At 43.6% G+C, this 26,296-nt stretch overlaps 1 protein-coding gene across 2 annotated transcripts in view; it reads left to right on the top strand.

The window, feature by feature from the left end:
* LOC135215557 (mitochondrial inner membrane protein OXA1L-like) overlaps positions 1–26,296 on the top strand; it is an 82,981-nt gene that overhangs the window by 2,796 nt on the left and 53,889 nt on the right. The window contains exons 1-2 of one of the 2 annotated variants that reach the window (XM_064250397.1): positions 1,286–1,375; positions 20,416–20,565. In XM_064250397.1, the coding sequence (XP_064106467.1) occupies positions 1,301–1,375; positions 20,416–20,565 (225 nt within the window). In that variant the 5' untranslated portion in view covers positions 1,286–1,300. Of the gene's footprint in view, positions 1–1,285; positions 1,376–20,415; positions 20,566–26,296 lie in introns of those variants that run through there. The other variant, XM_064250395.1, reaches the window with a different exon arrangement.

The following is a 26,296-nucleotide window of genomic DNA, read 5'->3' as shown; positions in this document are numbered from 1 at the left end:
CTTATTCACTTGATATTTAATTGGTGAAACAAGAATACAATTACATCTTTAAGCATACCATTAAAAAGATTAAAGTTTTGTCAACATAATGTGATATATGAAAGTGCCATGCAAACTAAAATAGGCATGTGAGGTCTTTGTAAAATATGTTTTCAAGGCAGTTTTTAAATCCAATATGGCGTCGACCAACTGAGGTGCCGCTCTTAATCGGCAAGGATCTAACATCTTTCCCAGCCTTCCCAGCACTCATTTGAACAGTGTTACCATATGTATGTAACGTTTATTGATCTTACTCAAGATTGCAGTTGTAATCAACACAATAAAACATTTTGTTGTCTATATTAGTGAAAGTATGAAACTTCTTATTCCTGGGGTCATGGTTTGAACTGAAATTCATATTTACCTTGTAATCGGTGGTTTTATCTTTACTGCCATCACAACTGAAACTCCACAGTGCTTATTTGATTGTAATTATATACATTTTGGTCTTAATTCACTCCAAATTGCACTTGAACTACGTTGCTGTTCCTGGTTCCTAAGCACTCGCTCCACAAACACAGTTACGGGCAGCACAACACTACACTGTTTACGAGGTGCAAAGCTATATTCCCTTAATTGTTTACCTTATTCATTATTTAGTTAAACTTTACTTTGTTACTTCAAAATGTTTATTTTAATTCTAGACTATTTTCCCTATTTTGCAACCAAATTAACCCCGTAAAATTACAGATATTTCTAAAGTAGATACGAGCAGATGACAGCAAAATGTCATTGTTGCCAATTTAGTGGAGTTTCACAAATACACCCATGCATTTACAAACTGTTTCTATGAATTCTAGTTATAGTAATGCAATAATGATAAAATTGCTCTAATATGTATATAGTATACTACAAATAGATACGCTTATTTCACTTATTTCCCCGGTTTTGTGTAAGTATTATACCAAGTTTGGAGGGTAAACACATACCAATTGGCAACACTGATAAACAATAGAAGAGCGCAAACTAACGGTGTAGGTACTGTTTACAGCGAAACTGTTGATATTTGAGTCAGGAATTTATTTACTTTTTCAACAATGAATATTTTCTAATTAATAATCATGAATATGTAAAAAATTTATGCGATTCATGACCATTTAACTATTTATTCAAATAATTATCTAGTGCATGCTTCTTCTTTCTACCGCAAAAGCGTCAGTTTCCTTGGATCCCTCACTGGTGTTGTCATTGTTGACGATTGTTGTGAAGAAAGTGCCCCAGCGTCTATGGGTATAAGCGGTGTGCAGATTTAGCACATGGAATGGAAAGTTTATTGACACAAGCGACTCCGCAAACATCGAGATGGCATCAATCTTCTACGTTTTTGGTGTTAAAAGTAAGAATTTCGAAAGTGTCGTGGAGGTATGTTTGCACTGCGCATGGCTAGACTTTCACTAACCTCTGTTTGATCTTAAAATATGGCCTTAATTTCTAACTTTGGAGAAAATACTTACTTCGAAAGGATAGTAGAGGTCTCAAACTCTTGCTCTCACCACCAATGACTCGTAACTGGTGCCCATCTCCGGTGTCAGGATGTGTTAAAGTACTTTTACGGAGGGTGGATCCACACGCGGTGAAAACTGGATCAGCTAGTCCAGTCGGCTTTTTCCCCTAGTACCTAATACTATTATTTGATATAATATAGGTATTATTTTACTTTAACGTAAAATAATACCTTTTGCTCTAATACTGGTGTAATTAAAACTATTGTTTTTTTTATTTAAAGGTGGCCTACTCCTAAATCTGTTATTTAGTACAAATATTAAATATAGGCTAATTGTGTACAAATGTAAAATATATGGTTGCTTAGATGGTTTTGATGTGGTTTTCTTGTATTTTTAGTTTTCATATGATTTTAATTTATACAAAATGCTTTGTTTAGCCTGACTTTTTAGGGTAAGGCCAACACCAGGTCCACTTAGGGAAATTGATATCTCTTGCTGAAAAATTCAAAACTTAGGTCAGAGGAATGGAAGGATGAATCCTAACCTAACTTATCTTGAGGCATTAATCTGTATGTACTTACATTCCCCAAACATACCTGACCTTCGGTGCCATCAGTAGCCCATTAGAGTGAAATCCAGGGATGGGAGGTGGCAGCAAAGATTTCTCGACCTTACTGACTACTTTGCTACCAAAGCAACCCTGCTTTGCACTGCAGTACCAGTTGGCCCCAAATTTTTTGTGCTGCCCATGAGATTCTTGGAAATTATTCGGAATTCTTACTAATCTTTTTGGTTATGGCTTTGTGATCTCTAGCCAGTAAAATGGTTACCATTTTTAAAAATTAACCTTGCAGTGTTCTTGCTTATGTATACTACTATTACCTGTAGGCTGCTCATGCACTGTTTGTGTTCATGCTTGTGCACTAGCCTGTGCCCACATACTGCCATACTCATGTGATGTCTCAAACGTTACAGGTGCAATATTTATGCTTGTTCCCAGATGCTGAGTGTCCCTGTGCGCTTTCCATGCTTGTATATGTACATACACTACCTGTGTCTATATTCTGTGTGTACTAGTGCAGTCTTATCTTATCCTCCTTGTGCACTATTTGTGTCATGAGCTATGCAGGCCTGGATACTGCATGTACTCAGTTTGGTTGTTTCAATCAATGCTTGTGTACATGTGCTACCTATGTGCTTGTGAAGGGCGCCCCAATCTTACAGTTTCATACAATCAACTTACCTGTCAGATATATACATAGCTAAGACTCTGTCGTCCCCGACAGAAATTCAAATTTCGCGCACTCGCTACAGGTAGGTCAGGTGATCTACCGGCCTGCCCTGGGTGGCAGGACTAGGAACCATTCCCGTTTTCTACTCATATATTTTCTGTCGCCGGTGGTATCAACATCGTTGCTGCCACCTCTTGACTGGAATTCGCTTTTCTAAGCAATTGATCATCTTTTTCTGGACTTTTGGTGACGTACCTGGATCGTTGTTTTGGCATTCGCTACTGTGGACTGGATTTGGACTTGCTTTTTGATTTTTTCTTCAGAATGTCTGATTCAAGTGTTTGTGTGAGAATGTGTGTGAATGTAGGCTGCAAGGTGAGGATACCGAAAGCTTCGGTTGATCCTCACACTGTATGTCGCAAATGATAGGGTTTGATTGTTCTATTTCTAACACCTGTCATGAGTGTGAAAGGTTGAATGTTGAGGAATGGAAGACTCTAACTTCTTACTTGAAGAAGTTAGAAAGGGATAGAGTCAGAAGGGCTGCATCTAAGATGGCGGGTAGTTGTACAAGGCCTATTGAGCCTTTGGATAATTCTAACTCTTCTCTTAATTATGATTCTGTATCAGGACCCTCACTGGCCGTACATTCAGATTCAGCTTTCGGAAATTAGCTGAACTGAAGGCTACGCTTCACAGGATGAGATCCGAAATGGCTACCATAAAAGGTAAGGATTGTGAAAGTGATTTTAGTGAAGTGAGTGTCCCCAGTGTTGTGGAGGGGGCGTCTGACCGTCTCTGCGACGGCTCCCAGGCCTAGACCTCTTCCAAGCGGCCCAAGCCCAGAGGAGAAGGAAAGTCGAAAGCCGTACAAGGAGGTTGTGGAGAATTCCCCCCGGTCAGGCGTCCCTTCAGCAGGTGCTGTGTATAGACAGCCTGCTCAGGACCGCTATCGAAAAAGCGTCCTCAGAGAGTGCTTCTCTCGTCTCTTCTCCCTCTCCTAAACGAGGGTGGAAGGATTCGGACGTGTCCAGGCCCCTGAAAAGGCACTGGAGAGATCTGGTTTGGATTCAAGCCCAGAACGCTTTTCGGAAGAAGAACCTCCTTCTATCAAGAAGGCGAAGAGGGTTTCGCGGCGAAGAGGGTTTGCGCCGTCCCATGATGGGGGCAACACGCCTTCGAGGTCTACCTCTCCCGTTCAGAAGACGCAGGAGAAGCGTCCAAAAGGATCATTTTGGCGGTACAGGAACAGCTTTCCGCCCTAGTAGGAGTCCTTTCGAAGGATCTTCCTCGTAAGAAAGACGTCAGACTGCCGGTCAAGAAGACTCGTCTTCCTTCTCCCACCAGGAGTGAGGCTCCTGTGAGACGTGAGTCTTTGAGATCTCAGATAGAGACTCGTGGGAAGATCTGGATTCGCCAGACAAGCGCGTAGCAACAGCCAAGCGCGAGGCGTTCCTACAGACGAGAAGCGTCCTCTAAGAGAGAGTCAGACAAGCGAGAAAACGCATTACAGACGAGAGGATTCTCCCAGATGGATACGTCTGCCAGATCAGTAGCTCAGCCGAGCGCGGAGTAACAAACAGGCGTGAGCATTCATCCAAGCGTGAGGCTCAAGAAAAACATCTGTCTCGCAAGGATGGGACTTCAGGAAGACGCGAGCTTCAACAAAAAAGGCAACGAGGTGTCAGTCAGCGGCGCGAGACTTTTGAGAGGCGCGAGGCACCAGTCAGGCGCGAGGCGCCAGCCAAGCGCGAAGAGTCAGTCAGGCGCGAGACGCCAGCCAAGCGCGAGGATCTTGCCAGGCGCGAGGCGCCAGCCAAGCGCGAGGAGTCAGCCAGGCGCGAGACGCCAGCCAAGCGCGAGCGCCAGCCAGGCGCGAGGCGCCAGCCAAAGTACGAAGAGCCAGTCAAGCATAGGAGCTCTTTACACTCTCTTAGCCCCTCTCCTATTAGGAGTTTGTCCCCATAGAGAGAATTGTTGGACAAGAAGACCCGGAACGAGAAGTGGCCTCTCCTACTGATCCGATTATGGAAGAGGCATCAGAGGACGAGTCTCACAGTAAGGAAGGACTGTCGAACTACAAAGTCTTGACAGCTCTCCTTCTCCAGGAATACGGAGACGCATTGATCCCTGCCGCTCCTCCTTCGCCTCGTTCACTGTTTTCATGCTCGAAGACTCCGAAATCGTCGGCTTTCGTGAAGATGAGACCGACGATTTCTATGAAGAGAGCTCTGCAATCGCTGGATAACTGGATGCTTACTAAGAAGGAGCTAATAAGGACAGTCTTTTGCATGCCTCCCCCTAGACTGACGGCAAGAGAGGGATTTGGTACCAGACTGGGGAGAATATGGGTCTCACTCTCCCTGCTTCAGCTGAAGCTGACTTTTCCAGTCTGGTAGACGCATCCAGGAGACATAGCCTTCACAGGCTAAGATTACTGGGGCCTTTCAGAGTTGGATCATCTCTCAAGGGACTTTTTCACATTCTAGAAGTCTTTAACTTCCTAGATTGGTCCCTTGGGGTGATGTCCAAAAAGGCTCATGCCCCTGAAGGCTAGAACCGGTATGTACTCCTAGCAATTCTGTCATGTATTGACAAGGCGGTGCAAGACGGCTCAGGGGAAGTTTCTTCCTAGTTTGGAGCAGGTTCTCTTGAAGAAGAGATCTGTGTTTAGCGCTTTCTTGACGAAAGCAGTATCACACTCACAAAGAGCAGCTTTGTTATTCGCCCCTAGGTCTGATTTCTGTTCCCGTCACAGTTGGTGAAGGATATTTCCCGATCGCTGACGGAGAAAGCGACTCAAGATCTTCTCCTGCAATCGTCCAGGAAGAAGAGACCAGTAATGGTGGGAGAAAAGAAAGTGGCGTCTACTCCTGTTCGGCCCTTTCGAGGTGGCCCTCCAACTAGAGTTACCGCTAAAGGAAAACGACCGAGAAGAGAGGTCGAGCCTCGTTCCGCCCCCCCTTTTAAAAGGGGAAAGTGAAGTGGCGCTCCTCCAAAACACCAGTAGGTGCCAGGCTCCGGGGGGGGATTTGCGGAAGCCTGGACTCGCATCGACACAGATCCTTGGTCGATGTCGGTTCTTCAGAAGGGATATCTCATTCCTTTCCTGACAATCCTCCCTGACGTCAACTCCGAGGGAATTGTCCGCCAATTACAAGGTACCCCTGTGTTGAAGATACTCTTCAACAAATGGTGGCATGCAGATGTGGGACAAGAGAGCTTATAGAACTTGTGCTGGATCAAATAAAGCTCCCCGGGGTTTTACAATTGTCTTTTCTTGGTTGCGAAAAGCCTCGGGGGATGGAGACCAGTTCTGGATGTCAGCGCTCTGAACAAGTTTGTTCAAAAACAGAAGTTCTCCATGGAAACCTCTGCTTCAGTCCTGGCGGCTCTTCGCCAAGGGATTGGATGGTGTCTCTGGATCTCCAGGACGCATATTTTCATGTCCCGATCCATCCTTCGTCGAAGAAGTACTCTCCGTTTCATGACGGGGGGAAGGATCTTCCAATTCAGAGCCTTGTGCTTCGGCCTGTCGACGGCGCCTCCAGGTTTTCACGAACCTTTTTGAAAAATGTGGCGAGATGGCTTCATCTGAAAGGAATCAGTATATCTCTTTATCTAGACGACTGGCTTATCAGAGCAAAGTCAGAGGAACAGTGTTTGGAGGACCTGAATGTGACACTAAACCTTATAAAGACTTTAGGATTACTCGTAAACCTCGAGAAGTCCCAACTGATCCCAGCCAGAACTTGGTCTATCTGGGGATTCGGATGGATTCTCGGGGTTTTCGAGTATTTCCTTCTCAAGAGAGACTAGCGAGAGGTTTTAGAAAAAAAGTCTCTCTCTTCTAAGGAAGGAACGGACTTCGGCGAGGGGAATGGTTGAGCCTGTTAGGACCCTTTCCTCGCTCGAACAGTTCTTTCACCTAGGAAGACTTCATCTCCGTCCTCTCAGTTCTTCCTCAGTAAGTTCGTGGAACATGAAGACAGGACTCCTCTCGACTTCCCATTCCAGATCTGATAAAACGACATCTAGAATGGTGGTTACTCCCACTGAGGAAAACAAAGGTACTTCCTGGAAATACAGAGCCCAAACCTTGTATTGTTTTCCGACGCGTCGGAAAACAAGGTTGGGGAGCAACTTTGGGAAAGAGAGAAGTGTCAGGCACTTGGAATGCTCTTCAAGTGTCATGGCACATAAACTGCAAGAACTGCTAGCTGTACACCTAGCTCTAAAGAGCTTCGAACCGTTAGTTTCATACAATCAACTTACCTGTCAGATATATACATAGCTAAGACTCCGTCGTCCCCGACAGAAATTCAAATTTCGCGCCACTCGCTACAGGTAGGTCAGGTGATCTACCGGCCTGCCCTGGGTGGCGGACTAGGAACCATCCCCGTTTTCTATCATATTTTCTCTGTCGCCGGTGGTATCAACATGTTGTTATTACCTCCTGACTTGGATTTCTTTTTTCAACATTTGATCAACGTTTTTTCGACTTTTTGGTGACGTATTTGGATCGTGTTTTGGCATTCGCTACTGTGGACTGTTTTGGAATAACTCTTTTGGATTTTTCTCAGGATGTTCTGATTCTAATGTGAGTGTGAGAATGTGTGTGAATGTAGGCTGCAGGGTGAGGATACCGAAAGCTTCGGTTTTTTTGATCCTCACACTGTATGCCGTAAATGTAGGGGGGTGCAGTGTTCTGCTACTAACACTTGTAAGGAATGCGAGAGTTTTGAATGCAGAAGAATGGAAGACTTTGACTTCTTATTTGAAGAAGTTAGAGAGGGATAGAGTTAGAAGACTGAAAGGTGTGAATTCAAGGCCTATTGAGCCTTTAAATAATCAATTCTAACCCTACTTCTGGAGAATCTCCCTATAAATCTCATTCTCAGAGTGTCTTTTCGGATTCGGCATCGGAAATCGCCAATCTGAAAGCGACGATTCGAGACATGAAGTCCAAGATGGCGGACTCGAAAGGTAAGGCTAGTGATAGTGAAAATTTTAGTGAAGTGAGCCCTATCAGTGTTGTGGAGGGGGCGTTTGATCGTCCCTGCGGCGCTCCCAGGCCTAGACCTCTTCCAAGCTCACATGCCCAGAGGAGAAGGAAAGTCGAAAGCCTAAGGAGGTCGTGGGAATCCCCAACGGTCAGACGTCCCTTCAGCTAGCTTTGCTTCATGGCAGCCAGCTCAAGGGCGCTACAGGAAAGCGTCCTTCGCGAGTGTTTCTCGTCCTCTCCCTCTCCCTCACCTAAACGAGGGTGGAAGGAGTCGACCTTATCGAGACCGCTGAAGCGTCATATGAAGCAAGACATTGATTCTAGCCCGGAGCGCTTCTCGGATGACGCCCCGTCTGCTATTAAGAAGGCGAAGGTGGCGTCAACGTCACCTGACGCTTATGAGGAAGTACCCCATCATGCTTCTTCCCCGAGTGATGACGAAGGGCGTCAGGCGCTAGACGTAGGAGAAGCGTCAAGGAAGATCATTATGGCGGTGCAAGAACAACTATCATCTCTTGTGGGAGTTTTAGCGCACCGTCGGAAGGACGTGACGCTTCCTATTAAGAAGTCTCGTCCTCTCGCACCTGCTCGGAAGACGTCTTTTAGAAGTGAAGCGTCAAATCAAGAGGATCTTAGACGTGACGCTCCGTCCAGATTTGTGACGCCGAGTAGGAAGCCCTTAGAAAGCGAAGCGTCTTCCGGACGCGAAGCGTCTTCTAAACGTCAACAAGAGACGTCATACATGACGCTCGAAGAGAGCGGGAAGCGTCATACATGACGTCTTCTAAAGCGCGGAGAGAAGAAGCCGCAGGTTGTGACGGCTTCCAAGTCGATCAGAATGGGAAAAAGGAAAGACTTTCATTCCATTAGCCCCTCTCGATCAGGAGTTTGTCTCCCCCAGAAGAGGAACATTCTGAAAGGAGAACAGAAAACTCAGGATTATCACGAGTTCGAACGAAACTCGGAGGATGACGATCTTGGAATGAGGAGGGCTTGTCCAACTATAAGGTGTTGACAACCATGCTTCTGGAGGAATACGGAGACGAGTTGACTCCGGCTGCTCCTCCTTCTCCGCGATCGCTCTCTTCGAGTGCGAAGGCGAAGAAGACTTCGTCTTTTCTGAAGATTGAAGCCCACATCTCGATGAAGCGGGCTTTACACGCCTTAGACGCCTGGATGAAGTCGAAGAAAGACTTAACCAGGACAGTATTTTGCATGCCTCCAGCAAGGTTAGCTGGGAAAAGAGGCATATGGTACAAGACGGGGGAGGATATGGGTATCGCTCTCCCTTCTACTACAGAGGCAGACTTTTCAACGTTAGTTGACGCTTCAAGGCGTCCTAGTCTTAATTCTGCCCGCATAACTTCGGAGTATTTCGGAACTGGATCATCTCCTCAGGGACTTTTCCATGTATTGGAAGTATTCAACTTCTTAGATTGGTCCCTTGGGGTGATGTCCAAGAAAGCTCACGATTCGCAGGGAATCGAACCTGAAGCCCCTGTTATGCATTTTGTCGTGCATCGACAAAGCAGTACAGGATGGATCTTTGGAAGTCTCTGCATATTTGGAGCAGGTCTTTTGAAGAAAAGGACAGTGTATGGCGCCATTCTTAACAAAGGCAGTCTCGCATGCGCAGAGGGCAAGCCTCTGCTATATGCTCCTCTTTCGGACTATTTGTTTTCCTTCTAAGTTAGTGAAGGACGTAGCTCACTCTTTAACTGAGAAGGCGACACAGGATCTTCTGACGCAGTCAGATACGAAGAAGAAACCTGCTTTAGTGTCGGACAAGAAAGAACCTAGCACTTCTAGGCAGCCCTTTCGAGGTGGTCCGATCTCCAGACCTCGCAAGAAGGAAGGCTCCAGAGAGAAGAGGTAGGTCCCGCCTTTCGTCCCGTCCCGAAAAAAGGGCAAATGAAACATTTCTCCTCCAAACACCAGTAGGTGCCAGGCTCCTGGAATTCGTGGAAGCCTGGACACTGATAGACGCGGACGCGTCTTCACTAAAGATCTTAAGGAAGGGATATCGTATCCCTTTCCTGAATACTCCGCCCCTAACGTCTATACCAAAACGGGAACTATCAGCCAAGTACAAGGATCCTGTGCTGAGAGATACTCTTCGATCAATGGTGGAAAAACAAATGTGGGACAAGAGTTGCAGTAGAACTAGTACTGGATCAAAAACTCCCCGGGGTTTTACAATCGCCTTTTTTCTAGTGGCGAAAGCCTCGGGAGGCTGGAGACCATACTAGACGTCAGTGCTCTGAACAAATTTGTTCAGAATGAGAATTTCTCCATGGAGACTTCTGCTTCAGTCCCTAGCGTCATTACGACAAGGAGTTGGATGGATGGTGTCTCTAGATCTCCAAGACGCCTACTTTCACGTCCCGATCCACCCTTCATCGAAGAAGTACCTCCGTTTCATGACGGGGGGAAGGATCTTTCAGTTCAGAGCTTGTGTTTCGGTCCTGTCCACAGCTCCTCAGGGAGTCCTTCACAAAGCCTGATGAGGAATGTGGCGAGATTTCTTCATCTCAAAGGAGTGAATGTCTCGATGTACCTAGACGACTGGCTCATCAGGGCCAGATCGGAGAGACAGTGTTGGGAGGACCTAAAGTTAACTCTAGATTTGACCAAGGCGTTGGATTGCTTGTGAACCTCGAGAAGTCTCAGATGACCCCAGACAAGACCTAGTCTATCTCGGATTCGGATGGATTCTCGGGGTTTTCGAGTTTTTCCTTCGCAAGAGAGAACCGAAAAAGAAAAGTTTTAGGATATCTCTCTCTTCTTAGAGAAACAGCCAAACGTCAGTGAGGGAATGGTTGAGCCTTCTGGGGACGCTTTCCTCGCTGGGAACAATTCTTCCCTCTCGGAAGACTTCATATCCGTCCACTTCAATTCTTCCTCGAAAGAAGTCTTGAGCTGGAAAAACGGACCTACCAACTGTCGGACGTTTTCCCCATTCCAGTGGAGGTAACAAAGGCACACCTACAGTGGTGGTTGCTGCCTCTGGAAGAGAACAAAGGGGTCTCTCTAAGATCAAAGAACCCGACCTAGTGTTGTTCTCCGACGCGTAGACGAGACGGGTTGGAGTTTTCGACATTAGGCTCGGAGGAAGTGTCCCGGCACCTGGGAAACCAGCACAGGTGTCGTGGCCACATAAATTGCAAAGAACTCTTCGCCGTTCCACCCTGGCTTTGAAGAGCCTAGAACCTCTGGTGAGAGACAAGGTAGTACAAGTAAACGTTGGAACAACACCACCGCACTTGGCCTACATTCGGAAATCAGGGAGGGACTCACTCCTCGTTCCTTTACGAACTCACGAGGGACCTATTACTTTGGAACGTCTCACAGGAACCATCTCCCTGCTGACAAGGTTCCGTACAGGGAGTAAGGAATGTGAGGGCGGACAGGCTCAGCAGGGAGGAACCAGGTCTTCATACAGAAATGGACTCTGCACGAGGGAAGTATGTCGCGATCTCTGGTCTCTGTGGGGAACTCCTCACGTGGATCTATTCGCAACATACAATTTCAAAAGGCCTCCCAGTGTTTTGCTCGGTCGTGGAGACCCAAGAGCAATTATGGTATGACGCTTCCTGCTAAACTGGTCTCGAGTGGACGTGTACGCTTTTCCCCATCAAAAATCCTGGGGTTAGTATTGAACAAAAAGTTTGTGGGCGTCACAAAGAGACGAGGATGACTTTAATAGCCCCCTTTTGGCCTGGCCCAGGAATGGTTCACGGAGGTGGTAGAGTGGATCGTAGACTTCCAAGATCCCCCTACCAGGAAGGACGGATCTTCTCAAAACAACCACACTTCAAGAGGTACTATCAAAACCTCCCCGCTCTCGCTCTGACTGCCTTTTTCGACTATCGAAAGACTTGTCAGAGCGAGAGGGCTTTTCGGCGACGAAGTGGCAAGCGCGATCGCGAGAGCTCGCAGAACCTCCACTTCGAAAGTATACCAGTCGAAGTGGGAGGTCTTTAGAAGGTGGTGTAGAGCCAGAATTTGTCCTCCTCCTCTACCTCTATAGCGGAAATTGCTGATTCTTGCTATTCCTGAGAGTAAAATCGCATCTAGCCGTATCCACAATAAAGGGAATACAGAGTATGCTCTCGGCTGCTATCAGGAACAGAGGTTTAGATCTGGCAATAACAAAGATCTCCACGATCTCATAAGATCTTTTGAGACGTCAAAGTCTAAAGAAACCAGTACCTCCGAACTGGAATTTGGACGTAGTCCTCATATCTGTCTTCGGATAGATTTGAACCTCCCTCATCAGGCCTCATTTAGAGACGTAACTAGAAAATGCCTATTTCTTTTATCGTTAGCAACAAAAAGGCAAAAAGAAATTAAGTGAGTTACAAGCTCTGCAGGATAAAGTAGGGATTCAAGGAAGAACTCGGCGATTTGCTCGGTTTGTTTTTAAAAACTCTGTTTTTAGCGAAAAACGAGAAATCCCACGAATCCCTGGACTAGGTCATTCGAATCAAAAGGAATGTCTAGTCTCGTAGGCCAGAGAAGGCAGAGAGTTCTCTATGCCCTGTTAGAGCTCTGAAGTTCATCTTCAGAGGAAACGTCAGTTGGGAGGCTCTAGACAAGGTCTTTGGTGCGCGTCAAAGACCCCACAAGACTGAGTCAAAGAACGCTCTAGCGTTCTTTGTAAGGAACGTCCTTACGGACGCTCACAAGGTCTGTCTTTCGGACGAACAATTACAACTTCTGAGAGTAAAAAGCCTCATGAAGTACGAGCGGTTGCGACGTCTCTCTCGTTTTATAAGATGTCACTTAAAAACATATTAGATACGACATATTGGAGATGCAACTCGTATTTGCATCTCATTACTTGAAGACGTGCGTGTGACGTATGAGAAGTGCTGGCTTTTCTCTAGGTCCTTATCGTATCGGCAGATACGATCTGGGTTCCCGGGACGGGAGCCGACACCAATCCTTAGAATGTATATACTGCTTTCTTCTGTTTGGATATGGTCGAGAATCTCTCTCGGAACAATGGAGATCAGGGCTCGCACGGGTTCGGCCGTCTATGTTGTTCATAAGAGAATTCTCGTCATATCCAATTAGTTGAGTATAATTTTTTTTTTGAAAACAAAAATTTATGTATGGTGTGCGTAGTGGGTTTTTGATTACGGTTGTTGTGACGAGTTGCGGGGATAACTCGTAACAATCCTTAGTTCTAACACATGGTTAGGATCAGGTGGTGCGGGATTGGTTGTGTGCTCCTTCATCAAGGTGTATTGTCATATAAGTGGATCAGCACCATGACAAAGTCCTTTTTAGGCTCTGCTGAGTAAGTGGGTAAGACCCCATCGCAGACCCACAAGAACTCTTGGCCATAATCACATATCTCGCTAAAGTTTCTTGAGGTGATGCAGACTACTGGGCAAACACCCACCAAGTCTACACTATCAGGTAGGAACCAAGGTTTTTATTTATACCTACAACATATGTTGTTTACCTGTCTATTCCATATAGTAGCTGTCTCTTACCCTCCACCGAAGGTGCCATCAGCTATGTATATATCTGACAGGTAAGTTGATTGTATGAAAATGATATTGTATGTTACAAATAAGTTTCATACATACTTACCTGGCAGAATTATTATACAATTAAAGGCCCACCCAGCCCTCCCCGCAGCGAGACAGGTGGAAGAGAGAAAATATGATAGAAAACGGGGATGGTTCCTAGTCCCTCCTGACCCACCCGGGGCCAGGCCGGTAGATCACTGACTTCACTGTAGCGAGGCGTGCGCCGAAATTTGAATTTCTGTCGGGGACGACGGAGTCATTAGCTATGTATATATCTGCCAGGTAAGTATGTTATGAAACTTTATTGTAACATAACAATATCATTTTGCAACAAAATAGTTCAAGTGATGCGGACAATACACCGTTCCTCTGGCATACATTCGGAAGCAAGGAGGTACTCACTCGTATGCCCTTTACGACTCACGAGAAAAAAAAAACACTTCTTGTTGTGGACATCCCAGAGGAACATCTCTCTCTTGACGAGGTTCGTTCAGGGAGTAACGAACGTACGAGCGGACAGGCCGCTGAGCAGGAGGAACCAACAGGTCCCTTCAATACCGAGTGGACCCTCCACTCAGAAGTTTGCCTCAAGCTCTGTCTCTTTGGGGAACTCCTCATGTCGACCTCTTTTGCCACGTTCCTCTCGAGGAGACTGGAAGTCTTTCTGTTCAGTGGGTAGAAGATCCAGAGACTCTAGCATAGACGCCCTTCTTTCCTACTAGATTGGTCTCAGGTAGACGTTTTACGCATTCCCCCATTCAAGATTCTGGGGCAAGTACTCAGGAAGTTTGTGACTTCAAAGGGACAAGAATGACCCTGAATAGCCCCTTTCCCCCTTTTGGCCAGCTCAAGAATGGTTTCCAGAGGTACTGGAGTGGATAGTAGACTTCCCCAGATCCTTCCACAAAGGAGGGATCTTCTCAGACAACCACACTTCGAGAGGTTTCCATCAAAACAAAACCTCCCCGCGCTCGGCTCTGACTGCCTTTGACTATCGAAAGACTTGTCCAGAGCGAGAGGCTTTTCTAGTAAAGCAGGGCAAGCTCGATCGCTAGAGGCCCGGAGAAATTCACTATCCGGGTTTACCAATCCAAGTGGAAGAAGTTTTTAGAAGGTGGTGTAAAGTCAAAGAAGTTGTCCCTCCTCCAGTACATCTGTAGCAGAAATAGCTGATTTTCTGTTATTTCTGAGGGTAGAGTTCGCAGCTCTCGTTAGCCACGATAAAGGGCTATAGAAGTATGCTATCGGCCGTCTTTAGAATAGAGGCTAGATTTGGGAAAACAATAAGGATCTGCATGATCTGATTAGGTCGTTTGAGACCAAGAAGTCTAGAATGACTTCTCCCCCTAACTGGAGGAATCTAGACGTAGTACTGAAGTTCTTGGCTTCAGAGAGATTTGAATACCCTACATTTGGCCTCGTTTCGTGATATACGAAGAGAAATGTTTATTCCTTTGTACACTGGCGACGGCAAAAGGGTTAGCGCACTGCACGCCCTTAGTGACAAAAAGTCGGGTTCAATGTAGAATTCAGCCATCTGTTCCTTCAAGGAAGTATTCTTGGCGAAGAATGAAAATCCATTCGAACCCTGGCCGAGAAACTTCGAAATAAAAGGATTATCGGTCGGGTCTCGTCGGCAGGGAAACCGGAGAGGTCTCTTTGCCTGGATAAGGGCATTAAAGTTTTACTTAAAGAAAAGGAACAGTTGGGAGGTTCTAGACAAGGCCTGTGGTGCTCAGTGAAGGATTCCATCAAGACCTATGTCTAAGAATGCATTAGCCCTTTTTTGTCAGGAACGTAATTATGGACGCTCATAAGCTTGCACGGACGATTCTTTAAAACCTCCTGAGAGTAAGAGCTCATGAAGTGAGCAGCCAGTGGCCGACGTCTCTCTCTTTTCAGAGAAAATGTCGCTGAAGAATATCTTGGAAGCGACATATTGGAGATGTAATTCTGTGTTTGCGGCTCACTATTTGAAGGACGTGCGTGTGACCTATGAAAAATGTGTTTCATTAGGTCCTTTTGTGTCTGCAGGCACAATCCTGGGGTACCAGGAGCTTTACAACAATCCTTAAAATTTTTTTTTTACTACTTAAGTCAATAGATATGTTCTAGACTTTCTGCTGAACAAGTGCAGTTGCGCACAAGCGGCCAGTCACTTCAGTTTAGTAAGGGAACTCTTGTGATATCTTGTATTAGATAAAAATTTTTTTTTGAAATTATTGTGTGCGTGTGCATTGTGGTTTGAGTTACGGTTGTTGCGAAGAGTTTGGGGGATAACTCTGAGCATTTTTTAATACTAACATGGTGGTTAGGATCCAAGGTGGTCGGGATTGGTTGTATGCTCCTTAATAAGGTGTGTTGTCATGTAAGTGGATCAGCACCATTGACAAGTCCTTTCAGGCTCTGCCGAGTAAGTGATAAGACCCTTCGGCAGACCCACAAGAATTCTTGGCCATAGATCATATACTCGCTAAAGTTTTCTTTGAGGTGATGCAGACTACGGGAAAACACCCCACGAAGTCTACCACCTATCAGCTAGGACCAAGGTTTTTATTTTATACCTACAACAGATGTTGTTTACCTGTCTATTCTAGTAGTTAGCTGTCTCTTACCCTCCACCGAAGGGTGGGGCCGAATCAGCTATGTATATATCTGACAGGTAAGTTGATTGTATGAAAATGATATTGTTATAATACAATAAAGTTTCATACATACTTACCTGCGGCAGATATACGATTAGGGCCCCACCCAGCCTCCCCGCAAGGAGACAGGTGGAAGAGAAAATATATGAGTAGAAAAGAACGGGAATGGTTTCCTAGACCTGCCCAACCCAGGGCAGGCCCCGGTAGATCACCTGACCTACCTGATAGCGAGTGGCGCGAAATTTGAATTCTGTCGGGGACGACGGAGTCTTAGCTATGTATATACCTGCCAGGTAAAGTATGTATGAAACTTTATTGTTGATTATAACAATATCATTATTGTAATCAGTCAGTTTTCCAGCTTGGCTACTCTTGTGAGCTTACAGTTCAGATTTTTTGTGTTGTGGTCCTGGGTAGGCCTAATCTTGTATGTCAGCATCCTCTCCTCAGGGATTATTCTCTTTATGCAGGGATTGAATGGGATCAAGTGTTCCTTCCATTTGTATTCCCTGTAAGGATTTCCATCACAGTCGAGGGTTGTATGGTTGATTGTCTGATGAACAGTGCTCTTATAATATCTCACTTTCACTCATACTTGGTAGGGATTGTACACATGGAAATGAGTTCTTTCTGGTAAGGTATAGGTTGTGTGATGTCACACTGAGACTTTATTTGAAGTCGTTCCAGTCACTGAGTAGCCTTTTATGGTTGACAGCACTGTGTTCCTACCTGGCAGGGCTGGTTTGGAGACGGGATTTATTATTAGTTCTGGCACAACTTTTGTAGCAGCCTGTCACCATTCTCTTATTCTGTGAACCCAGCCTTCTGAGCGTGGAATTTAGTTCTTGGGATAATTGCTTTTCCCTTTTAGTTTGAGTTAGGAAAGTTTTCTCAAGGGGAGTCATCCTTCTCTCACAGTTATATGAGAGTATGGTGTCAGAGTCTGATCTGAACCATTCCTTAATTGCTTCTTAATCCCTGGAGAGTTGTTGTAGAGTTCCTGATCTGTTAGTCAGCTAAAACATCCCCTAGGTGTTACCTGGATGGTGTTCCTGAGGAGAGGGTGTTTCAATTCTCTGAGAAGACAAACTTTTCCTACTGGAAAACTAACAAACTCTCTCTCTCTCTCTCTCTCTCTCTCTCTCGAGGAGAGGGAGTTCAAATTCTTTGAGAAGAATGTGTCTATGTCAAACTTTACTACTGGAAAACTAACTAACCATCTCTCTCTCTCTCTCTCTCTCTCTCTCTCTCTCTCTCTCTCTCTCTCTCTCTCTCTCTCTCTCTCTCTCTCCTTCCTTCCTGAGGAGAGGGAGTTCAAATTCTTTGAGAAGAATGTGACTATGTCAAAAACTTTAGCTACTGAAAACTAAAACTAACCCATTCTCTCTCTCTCTCTCTCTCTCTCTCTCTCTCGTCTCTTCTCTCTCTCTCTCTCTCTCTCTCTCTCTCTCTCTCTCTCTCTGTATGGTTGTATGGATAAGTGACTCCCTTCTTTCTTTTTCTGTCTCATCATGGCAGGAGTCAGGCAGAGTACTTGCTGGAACAGACTATGATTTAGATGATTTACATCACTGAGTATTTTGCCTTAGCTTCAGTTCGTAAAGTGTGACTCTTCTGCTTTTCCTTTTGACAATGGGAGATGTGTATCTATTATCATATAAACCCATTATTTTAAAATTCACCTAAATGATGTAGCTGTTTACTGACCTGCTCTTCCCAACAAATTTGGGGAATTACTGACCCTCTTAAGTTTTCATGAGAGGGCTCGGGCCCCATCAAGCTTTGCTTCCTCATGCCAGGCCATAAAGCAGGTTACATTTGTTTTTTCTGTTTACATCTATGACTGGGAACATGATCTATCCTGGTGGAGATTCATTTTACCAGTCAGTTGCTAGATTAGCCTCCCACCTCAGAAGTATATAAGTCTCATAAATGAAAGATGATGGTTTGTATTTTTTTCTGGAAACAAATATAAGATTTTTCAAGTAATTTGTATTCTTCCTGTGTATACAAACCAGGGGCATTTTACCATAATGCCACCTCATTCAGCCCTCTTAATCCACGATGCCAAAGGAAAAATTGTGGTGATTGTGGGATTTCCTCCTCTGCCACTTGGGGATATCCTTCCCCTCCTACCTACATATTAACCACCATGTTAAGGAAAATAAATAAAATACAAATAAGGAAAACAAATAAAATACAAACAGTCACCTTCAGTCAAGCAAAATGGTAATATAAATGGCCCTTGTAGTTTGATGATTAAGGATTAAATTTTGTCCCAAATCTTTACTAGTTACCTGGTGTCAGTGACATGTGTCCAGTTCATGCTGGGCAATGCTTTTAAATAATTGGCACTGGTTTGTATAATTAGGATAAAAACAAATTTCTCCTAAAATTTTATATTCTATTTTAGGCCTACTATTGTGAAGTATGTATGTAATTGACATCTCTGAAAAAATATATTTTAAGTTATCATTATGATGCTCTTGGCTTATTTTGCCCGTCCATCTTTCTTTTTATATGTAGCCTAGATACACAAGTATCATGCCTTTTTTTCTTTTAAATTGATGTTGGCCTACATAGGCAATCCACATAGTCCACATTAATTGAAATGAAGCATAGAATTATGCAGCCAGTTCCTGCATGTCAATTGTTAATATCATCAAGAGATTAGGGCTACCTGTCAGTTTCTTATAGTTTGAGGCAATGACAAGGCATAGACCTACACGTCAATTTCTTATGTGAGGCAATGACAGGGCATAGACCGACATGTCAATTTCTAATATTTTGAGGCAGTGATGGGGCATAGGCCTACACATCAATTTCTTATATTCTAGTGTAGACTAGATTCATAAAGAGCGCGATTACTTTTAATTAAACAAATAACTACATTTCGTGAAGACACTACAAGCACCATAACAGCAGCAAGGAAAACAAGAATAGCCACAACAAGAGCCACAATAAAACGGCTGAATGCAAGATAGGCTTATAATCTAAACTTCATAAGCTATGTTAACTGACAAAAAGACATAGTACATTATAGGGCTACATTGCTTTTTGTGATCCTCTAGTTCGAAAGGAGATATTGTCCTTAAGAAAATTCTCAGGAAATTATATAGCCTATCATACTGTAACTTTAAGTTAAACATAGGCAAATTCTGGTTTTGTAGAGTGCAGTCACTGCCTGTCATCCCTCTGAATGTGTAAACGATTGCAATTAAGTAGATTTTATGACCATTAAAATGTAGTAAAATTTCCTGAAATCAATATGAATAATACCAGTCTTCATAGCTCTGAGAAAGTCTTTGTGTTAAATTTATATTGGTGAACACAATTGACAATAGCAGATTGTAATAATATTTGTATAGTGATTCAAGTGCAATGATTCAAATGCAGACAATCCCTGTGTCACATCCTTATTCAGGTGAACCTATTATACGAAACACAACATTGCAGCATCGCGGAACACTCCTGACTTCTTTCATATTTTCCCATTTATTTCCCATTTGTAGGGAGATGTGCAATATGATTTTATTTCAGGAGATAATATAATGTTTCCATTTGATAATTAGCGAATGTATTTCAGTTTGGTAAAACAACCAATGCAAAAAAATTAAGATGAAAAGAACCACAGATTAACCAACTTTTCAAAACTATTGCCAACCAGTCGGCTTCAAGGAATGGTCGTGATGTAATCAGTGGGCAGGGCTTACTTGCAAAGCTAGGTGGACTTTGTTGTAGTAAGAAAGACATTGAGACCTGGTGGTTGCCTTAATAGTGTTTTGCCTTTCCTTGACAAGGAGTATATATTTACTCTCTAGACCCCCACAGAATAAGCTGAACAGGATGCCTTGACATCAGTAGGTTAACGTTGTACCAATAGTAAGCGAGTGGTTCCTCAGTCAAGATATCTTACTTGATAGGCCTGCGCAAGTGTTATGCTTAGGCCTACTGGGCAGTTTCTCCTTACTGCAGTCTGTTGGTAGATTGCTACAAGTAAATTTATTATTTAATGTGTTGATTATGAAATATCAAGCTAACATTACCCTTGAAAATTGAAAATTTAATTTCTGCAAGATATTTCTGCCTCTGTCACTATAATTGCTATCACAAATGATACGAGCATTTTATTTGGTGCATTTTCAGTTGGGCTTGGCCTACTACTTATTACCTTTTGGTTATATGTACCTCATAGCAAATTGAATGAAGCTATATGTTTTAATGTCAGTTGGAAGTTAAAACATAGGCTTAACCAAACAATATTTTTTGGAGGTTTTTACATAATAAATTTACTTGAACTGTTCAGTTTTACTGTATTTATGTAAGTAACTGCTTAGAATGTAATTAAAGGTGTTAGTGATACTTTTGCATCTTTGCTGGGGGTTGCAGTGATTTTTGTTGAAAGTTCCAGCAAGCCTAAACTGTCGATATTTCTTAGCACTATACAAATTAGGTGTCAGTTATAACTAAATTTTTGAACAATGATTATTTCGTTTATACTTACAGGTCATAGTACTGTCGCAGCAGTTCTCGCGCTATCACACAAAAACCCGAGTGAATGGTAAAATTCTCTTAAAACACAGTACAGTTATTTCACATCTTGCATCAAGACCAGTTCAGAGAAATAGCAGTTACTTCTCCAGCATTCTAAATAAGGTATGGTGATTTAACGATTTATATGAACATGCAGTTAGTGTTATAAATTTGAGAGTAATGGCTGCACTGTTCTATTTTTTCATAAACTTTTAGAGTACAATAACATCTATTTAGGGTAATGGAACATGTAATGACTGTGGTCTTCTCTGTCCATCCCCTTCTTTGTAGTTTCCTTGTCCTGCTTTTTCAGTATCAACTGCTTATTTGACCAACAGGTCCTATTACCTTCTTATCTCATGTCCAAACCATCTTGGTCTGTTTTCCTTTTTCTCATCTTTTGGATGCCACATTTCTTCAATTCTTTATTCATATTGAATGTGCTACCTTTCCGCCATATTAAGACAGGAATCTTATAATTTTGTGGTCATACTTTTATAAAATCTTCATTTTCGTGGTCAGTGCCTGTTTTTCTGCCTCATAGAGTAAAACAGGTTTTATGCACCATCATAACTGCTTTCTTCACTAATGGGACATATTTATTTACCAATAGTCAAGCTCTGTCTCTCCAATTCATCCATTCTGCAGCTACTCTGTTTTATTGTTTGTTCTCTCAGCTCCTGCTCCACATTCCAGTGTGTCCCCAATGTAACAGAAGTATTCTTCCTCTTTAAGACCTGATCATTTGTCACAGTAGGGCTCTGAACTCCTCATCATCTCATCTCCATTTACTCTAGTAGTGTATTTGAGGCAATGAAGATCTCTCATTCCATGTATATTTAGTGGTTCTGAGCACTCTATTTTGACACCATCTTTCACATTGGCTACCAGTACAAAGTTCATCCTTAACTTTCCGACAGCAACTAATTGACTGCTTTCCTGATTGTTGTTTTTCCTCTGATTCCTTTTGAGTTACCATAAATAGTTTTCCTTTAGTTGATTTTCAAATATCTCCTTTCCATTCTTCTCTTCAACATTGTAAAAATTCCTATCACCTTTTCCTCAAATTCTGATGTTAGTGCTAGGTCATCTGTGTAAAGCATCTCCCAGGGCCTACTTTCTTACACTATTTTGTAGCTTCTTCCAAAACTATAATCATCAGCCAAGGGCTCAGTGCTGATCTGCGATGGACAGCGACATTATCTATTCATTGGTTACACATGCTACTGTCTTCACTATAGATCTAGTGCTATGGTAAAGTATGGCACTTGCTGATTGAGTCATTTAGTTACACTCTGCCTTCATGATGCTCGTTAAGTATTTGTCAAATGCATTCCCAAGAACCACAAATATGTGGTATAATCTTCACCATTGTATGGGACTTATTTTGCTTGGTTCATTGTAAGGTCAGAATGACAATGATTGTTTAAATATTTTTAAGCCCTTCCTTGGGAGTCATTTTTTTTTTCAATATTTTCATAGCTTGGCAGTCTTATTCCTCCATAGTTTCTGCATTGCAGTTCACTTGTCATTCCAGATGGTCCTTAGATTTTTCCATGCGGAATACTGACCCTTATCTTCGTTGTCAGCTTTAATTTCTCCATAGTTCTGCTTTTGTATATTCTTTGCCATTCTTACTTCTAGTTTTCCTTAGCCACTTTGCTATCCTGAATATTTCTTTTCTTTCTCTGCTGTGTTGAGATTTTGATTATATGCTTCTTAATTCCTTTACTTTGCTTGCTACTTGCCTTTTGAGCGTGTTTCTCTTTTCCCTGTATATACATCTATCTTTTTGTGTCTGTCCTCAGCCAGAGCTTGAAGGCTTGCATGTTCATACAAACCATTTAATCATTTAAACTCAGTGGAATGATCTGTGTTCATGAAGTAAAGCATTTCAAATAAAAACAATTCATGCATGCTTCTTTAGTCAACTTCCTGTTCCTTGTGGATATTTTATTAATATTAATGTGGATATTTTTTGTTAATACTCATGCTTCTGTGCACATTAGTGGTTAGATATGTTCCTCTTTGTTCCAGGACTTACCAGTGTTTCGCTTACATTTAGTGGTGTACATTTGACTGGGTTTCATTTTTAGTGTAATATTTACATTTCATTGTCATCATGTGTGTGTAGTGCATGTAATACAGAGTGAGTTTTCACTGTTACTTTTGCCCAGTAACCAGTTCTGCAGGTTTTCTTCACTCAGTTCTGTAACTACTGTCAGCATAGTTTTGTGTTTTTTGGCTGCTTTGTGGTTGATAACCTTGTACGTTTAGTAATTCCAAATTGAGGTTTTATACATTTAACTTACCTGGCAGATATATACTTAGCTATTTGACTCCGTCGTCCGACAGAAATTCGAATTTCGCGCACACGCTACCTGTAGGTCAGGTGATCTACTTACCTGCCGCTGGGTGGCAGGACTAGGAACCATCCCCATGTTCTATCATATTTTTTCTGTCGGCCATACTGGCAACATCGTTGTGGGTATCTCCGGCTGGATTCGTATTTTGCATCGCAATTGATCTTCGTTTGGACTTCTCGGTGACGTATTTGCATTGATTGTACTGGCATACGCGATTGTGGACCGTTTTTGGAATTTGATTTGGATTGTTCAACATGATGTCTGATTCTGGAAATGTGGTGAGAATGTGTGTGAATGTGGGTTGTAAAGTTAGGATGCCGAAGGCATCGATTGATCCTCATACTATTTGCAAGAAATGCAGGATGTATGAATGTTCTTTTGGTAATACTTGTAATGAATGCAAGGATTTGAGTGCGGAAGAATGGAAATCTCTAACCTCATACTTGAAGAAGTTAAAGAGACAGGGTGAGGAGGTCTTCTTCCAAACCTTTATCTAGTTTCTAGCAGGGTTATCAGTAATATTATACCCTCTTCTCCTTTTACTGCCCCATCTAATGTACCTGCTCCTTTATTAGAACGAACACAGATTCGGCATCTGGAGATTGCGAATCTTAAAGCCGCCCTTCGGAAAATGGAAACCAAAATGGCGGCCTATGAAGGTAAGCAGTGTGATTATAGTGCTGTGGATAGTGATATAAGTGTCCCCAGTGCAGTGGAGGGGGCGTCTGATTGTCTCCACAACGCTCCCAGGCCTAGACCTCTTTCAAACTCCCAAGCCCAGAGGAGAAGGAATGTCGAAAGCCGTAAGGAGGTTTGTGGAGGATCCCCAACAGTCAGACGTCCCTTCGGCATTTTCTGTATTGCCACAGAATGCCAGAGAACGCTACAGAAAAAGCGTTCTGCGTGAGGTGTTTCTCCTCCTCGGAGAATTCCTCACCTAAAAGAGGTTGGAGATCGGCGGATCTTTCTCGCCCCCTTAAAAGACGTTTGGATGAACCCAGGATTACTTCTAGTCCTGAGCGTTTTCAAGAGGAGGACCATTCAGTAATTAAACAACCGAGGGTAGACAATAATGAAGAGACTAAAAGAATCCTTCGCACTATGCAGGATTCCATCACTCTCGTGTGGGAGTTCTGTATAAAAGACCCTCCCAGAAGGAAAGACGATTTCCTGCCTATTAAGAAGTCTAGGCTATCAAGGGTTCAGACTCGCCATAGTATTTTGTCTTCCTCTGATTTGGAATCGGATTCATCAGCCTTGCATAGGCCGAGCAGGATCCGTTCTCCTGTCAAACGCAGGCACGAGACGCCAGACAAGAGCGTCGAGTTTGCTAGACGTGAAACGTCAGCCAGGCGCGAAGCGCTTTATAGACGCGAGTCGCCAGTCAGGCGCGTCGAGCATTCCAAGCGCGAGACGTCAACCAGACGCGAGACGCCAGTGTGTATCGAGGCGCCAAGTAGGCGCGAGCGTCAAGATAGGCGCGTCACGCCAACCAGAAGCAGGACGCCTCCCAGGAGCGAGGCGCCAGGCAAGCGCCAGGACGCTACGAGGCGCGAGACGTCAACAAGAAGCAGGACGCCTCTCAGGAGAGAGTCGCCAGGCAAGCGTCAGGACGCTCCAAAGCGGTTGACGCCAGCCAGAAGCATGACGCCTCCCAGGAGCGAGGCGCGAGGCAAGCGCCAGGACGCTTCGAGGCGCGAGACGTCAACAAGAAGCGTGACGCCTCTCAGGAGAGAGTCGTCAGGCAAGCGCGAGGACGCTCCAAAGCGGTTGACGCCAGCCAGAAGCAGGACGCCTCCCAGGAGCGAGGCGCTAGGCAAGCGCCAGGACGCTTCGAGGCGCGAGACGTCAACTAGAAGCGTGACGCCTCTCAGAAGAGAGGTGCGAGGCAAGCGCGAGGACGCTCCAAGGCGCGAGACGTCATCCAGAGGCGTGACGCCTCCCAGGAGAGAGGCGCCAGGTAAACGCGAGGACGCTGCAAGTCGCAAGACGCCAGCCAGAAGCGTAACGCCTCCCAGACGCGAGGCTTCTTCTAGACGTGAGGCCTCTACTAGTTATGGGGACGGTATTGTTCGTAGTCCTTCACCTACTACAAACTTTTCTCCTGGAGCGGCTTCTCCTGACCTTACCTTACAGACCTTACATCTTGTTCGGGTTGCCCCAGGTCCCTCAGTGTGAGGCACCTCTAATGTCTACCAGAGAGTTGCTAGTACATCTTCCGGTATATTTGCATCTTCCAATCTTGGATGGTCTGGGATGCAGTTTAGATATTTGTCGAGCTTATTCTTAAACATCATCTACGCTCACTCCTGATATATTCCTCAGATGAGCTGGCAACGCATTGAATAGACGCTGCATTATCGATGCTGGTGCGTAGTGGATTAATGTCCGCGTGTGCTTTCCTTATTTTTCCTGGTATAGTTTTGGGCACTATTAATCTACCTCTGCTTGCTCTTTCTGATATTTTTAGTTCCATGATATTTTCTGCTATTCCTTCTATCTGTTTCCATGCCTGAATTATCATGTAGCGTTCTCTCTCCTTTCTAGACTATATAATTTTAAGAATTGTAGTCTTTCTTTCCAGTAGTCTAGGTCCTTAACTTCTTCTATTCTAGCTGTAAAGGACCTTTGTACACTCTCTATTTGTGCAATATCCTTTTGATAGTGTGGGTACCATATCATATTGCAATATTCAAGTGGACTACGAACATATGTTTTATAAAGCATAATCATGTGTTCAGCTTTTCTTGTTTTGAAGTGCCGTAACAACATTCCCATTTTTGCTTTACATTTTGCCAACAGAGTTGCTATTTGATCATTGCATTACATTGTTTCCTATTCATCATCACACCAAGGTCTTTAACTGCTTTCCCTTATTTGTGATGGTCTCATTATTAGGTCCCTTATATGCATATAGCTTTCTTTCTCTGTTCTCCATAATTTATTGATTCAAATTTATCAGAGTTAAATACCATCCTATTTACCTCTGCCCAATCATATACTTTGTTAAGGTCTCTTTGTAGAGCGTTCCTATCTTCATCACAAGTAATTTCTCTACTTATTCTTGTGTCATCTGCGAAACTACTCACTACCGAATCCTTAACATTATTGTCTATGTCTTCAATCATAATAACAAACAGTATTGCAGCTAACACCGTACCTTGCGGCACACCGGATATTACCTTGGCTTCATCCGATTCTCGTCGTTTGCAATAACTATCTGTTTTCTGTTGTGTAAAAATTCTTTTAACCATCTTCCTACTTTATCCACGATATTGTGTTTTCTAATTTTCTTCGCCAATATATTATGGTCTACTTTATCAAAAGCTTTTGCAAAGTCTAAATAAACCACATCTGTTTCATTTCCGCTTTTCATATTTTTGAATATGTTTTCACGGTGGACTAACAGTTGGGTTTGTGTACTTTTTCCGGGTACGACACCATGTTGTCCTTTATTAAACAAATTATTTTTTATTAAATGTTTCATA

This window comes from Macrobrachium nipponense, chromosome 5, assembly GCF_015104395.2.
Source record: "Macrobrachium nipponense isolate FS-2020 chromosome 5, ASM1510439v2, whole genome shotgun sequence".
Classification (NCBI taxonomy): Eukaryota; Metazoa; Arthropoda; class Malacostraca; order Decapoda; family Palaemonidae; genus Macrobrachium; species Macrobrachium nipponense.
This window is presented reverse-complemented; position numbering and strand designations above follow the sequence as displayed.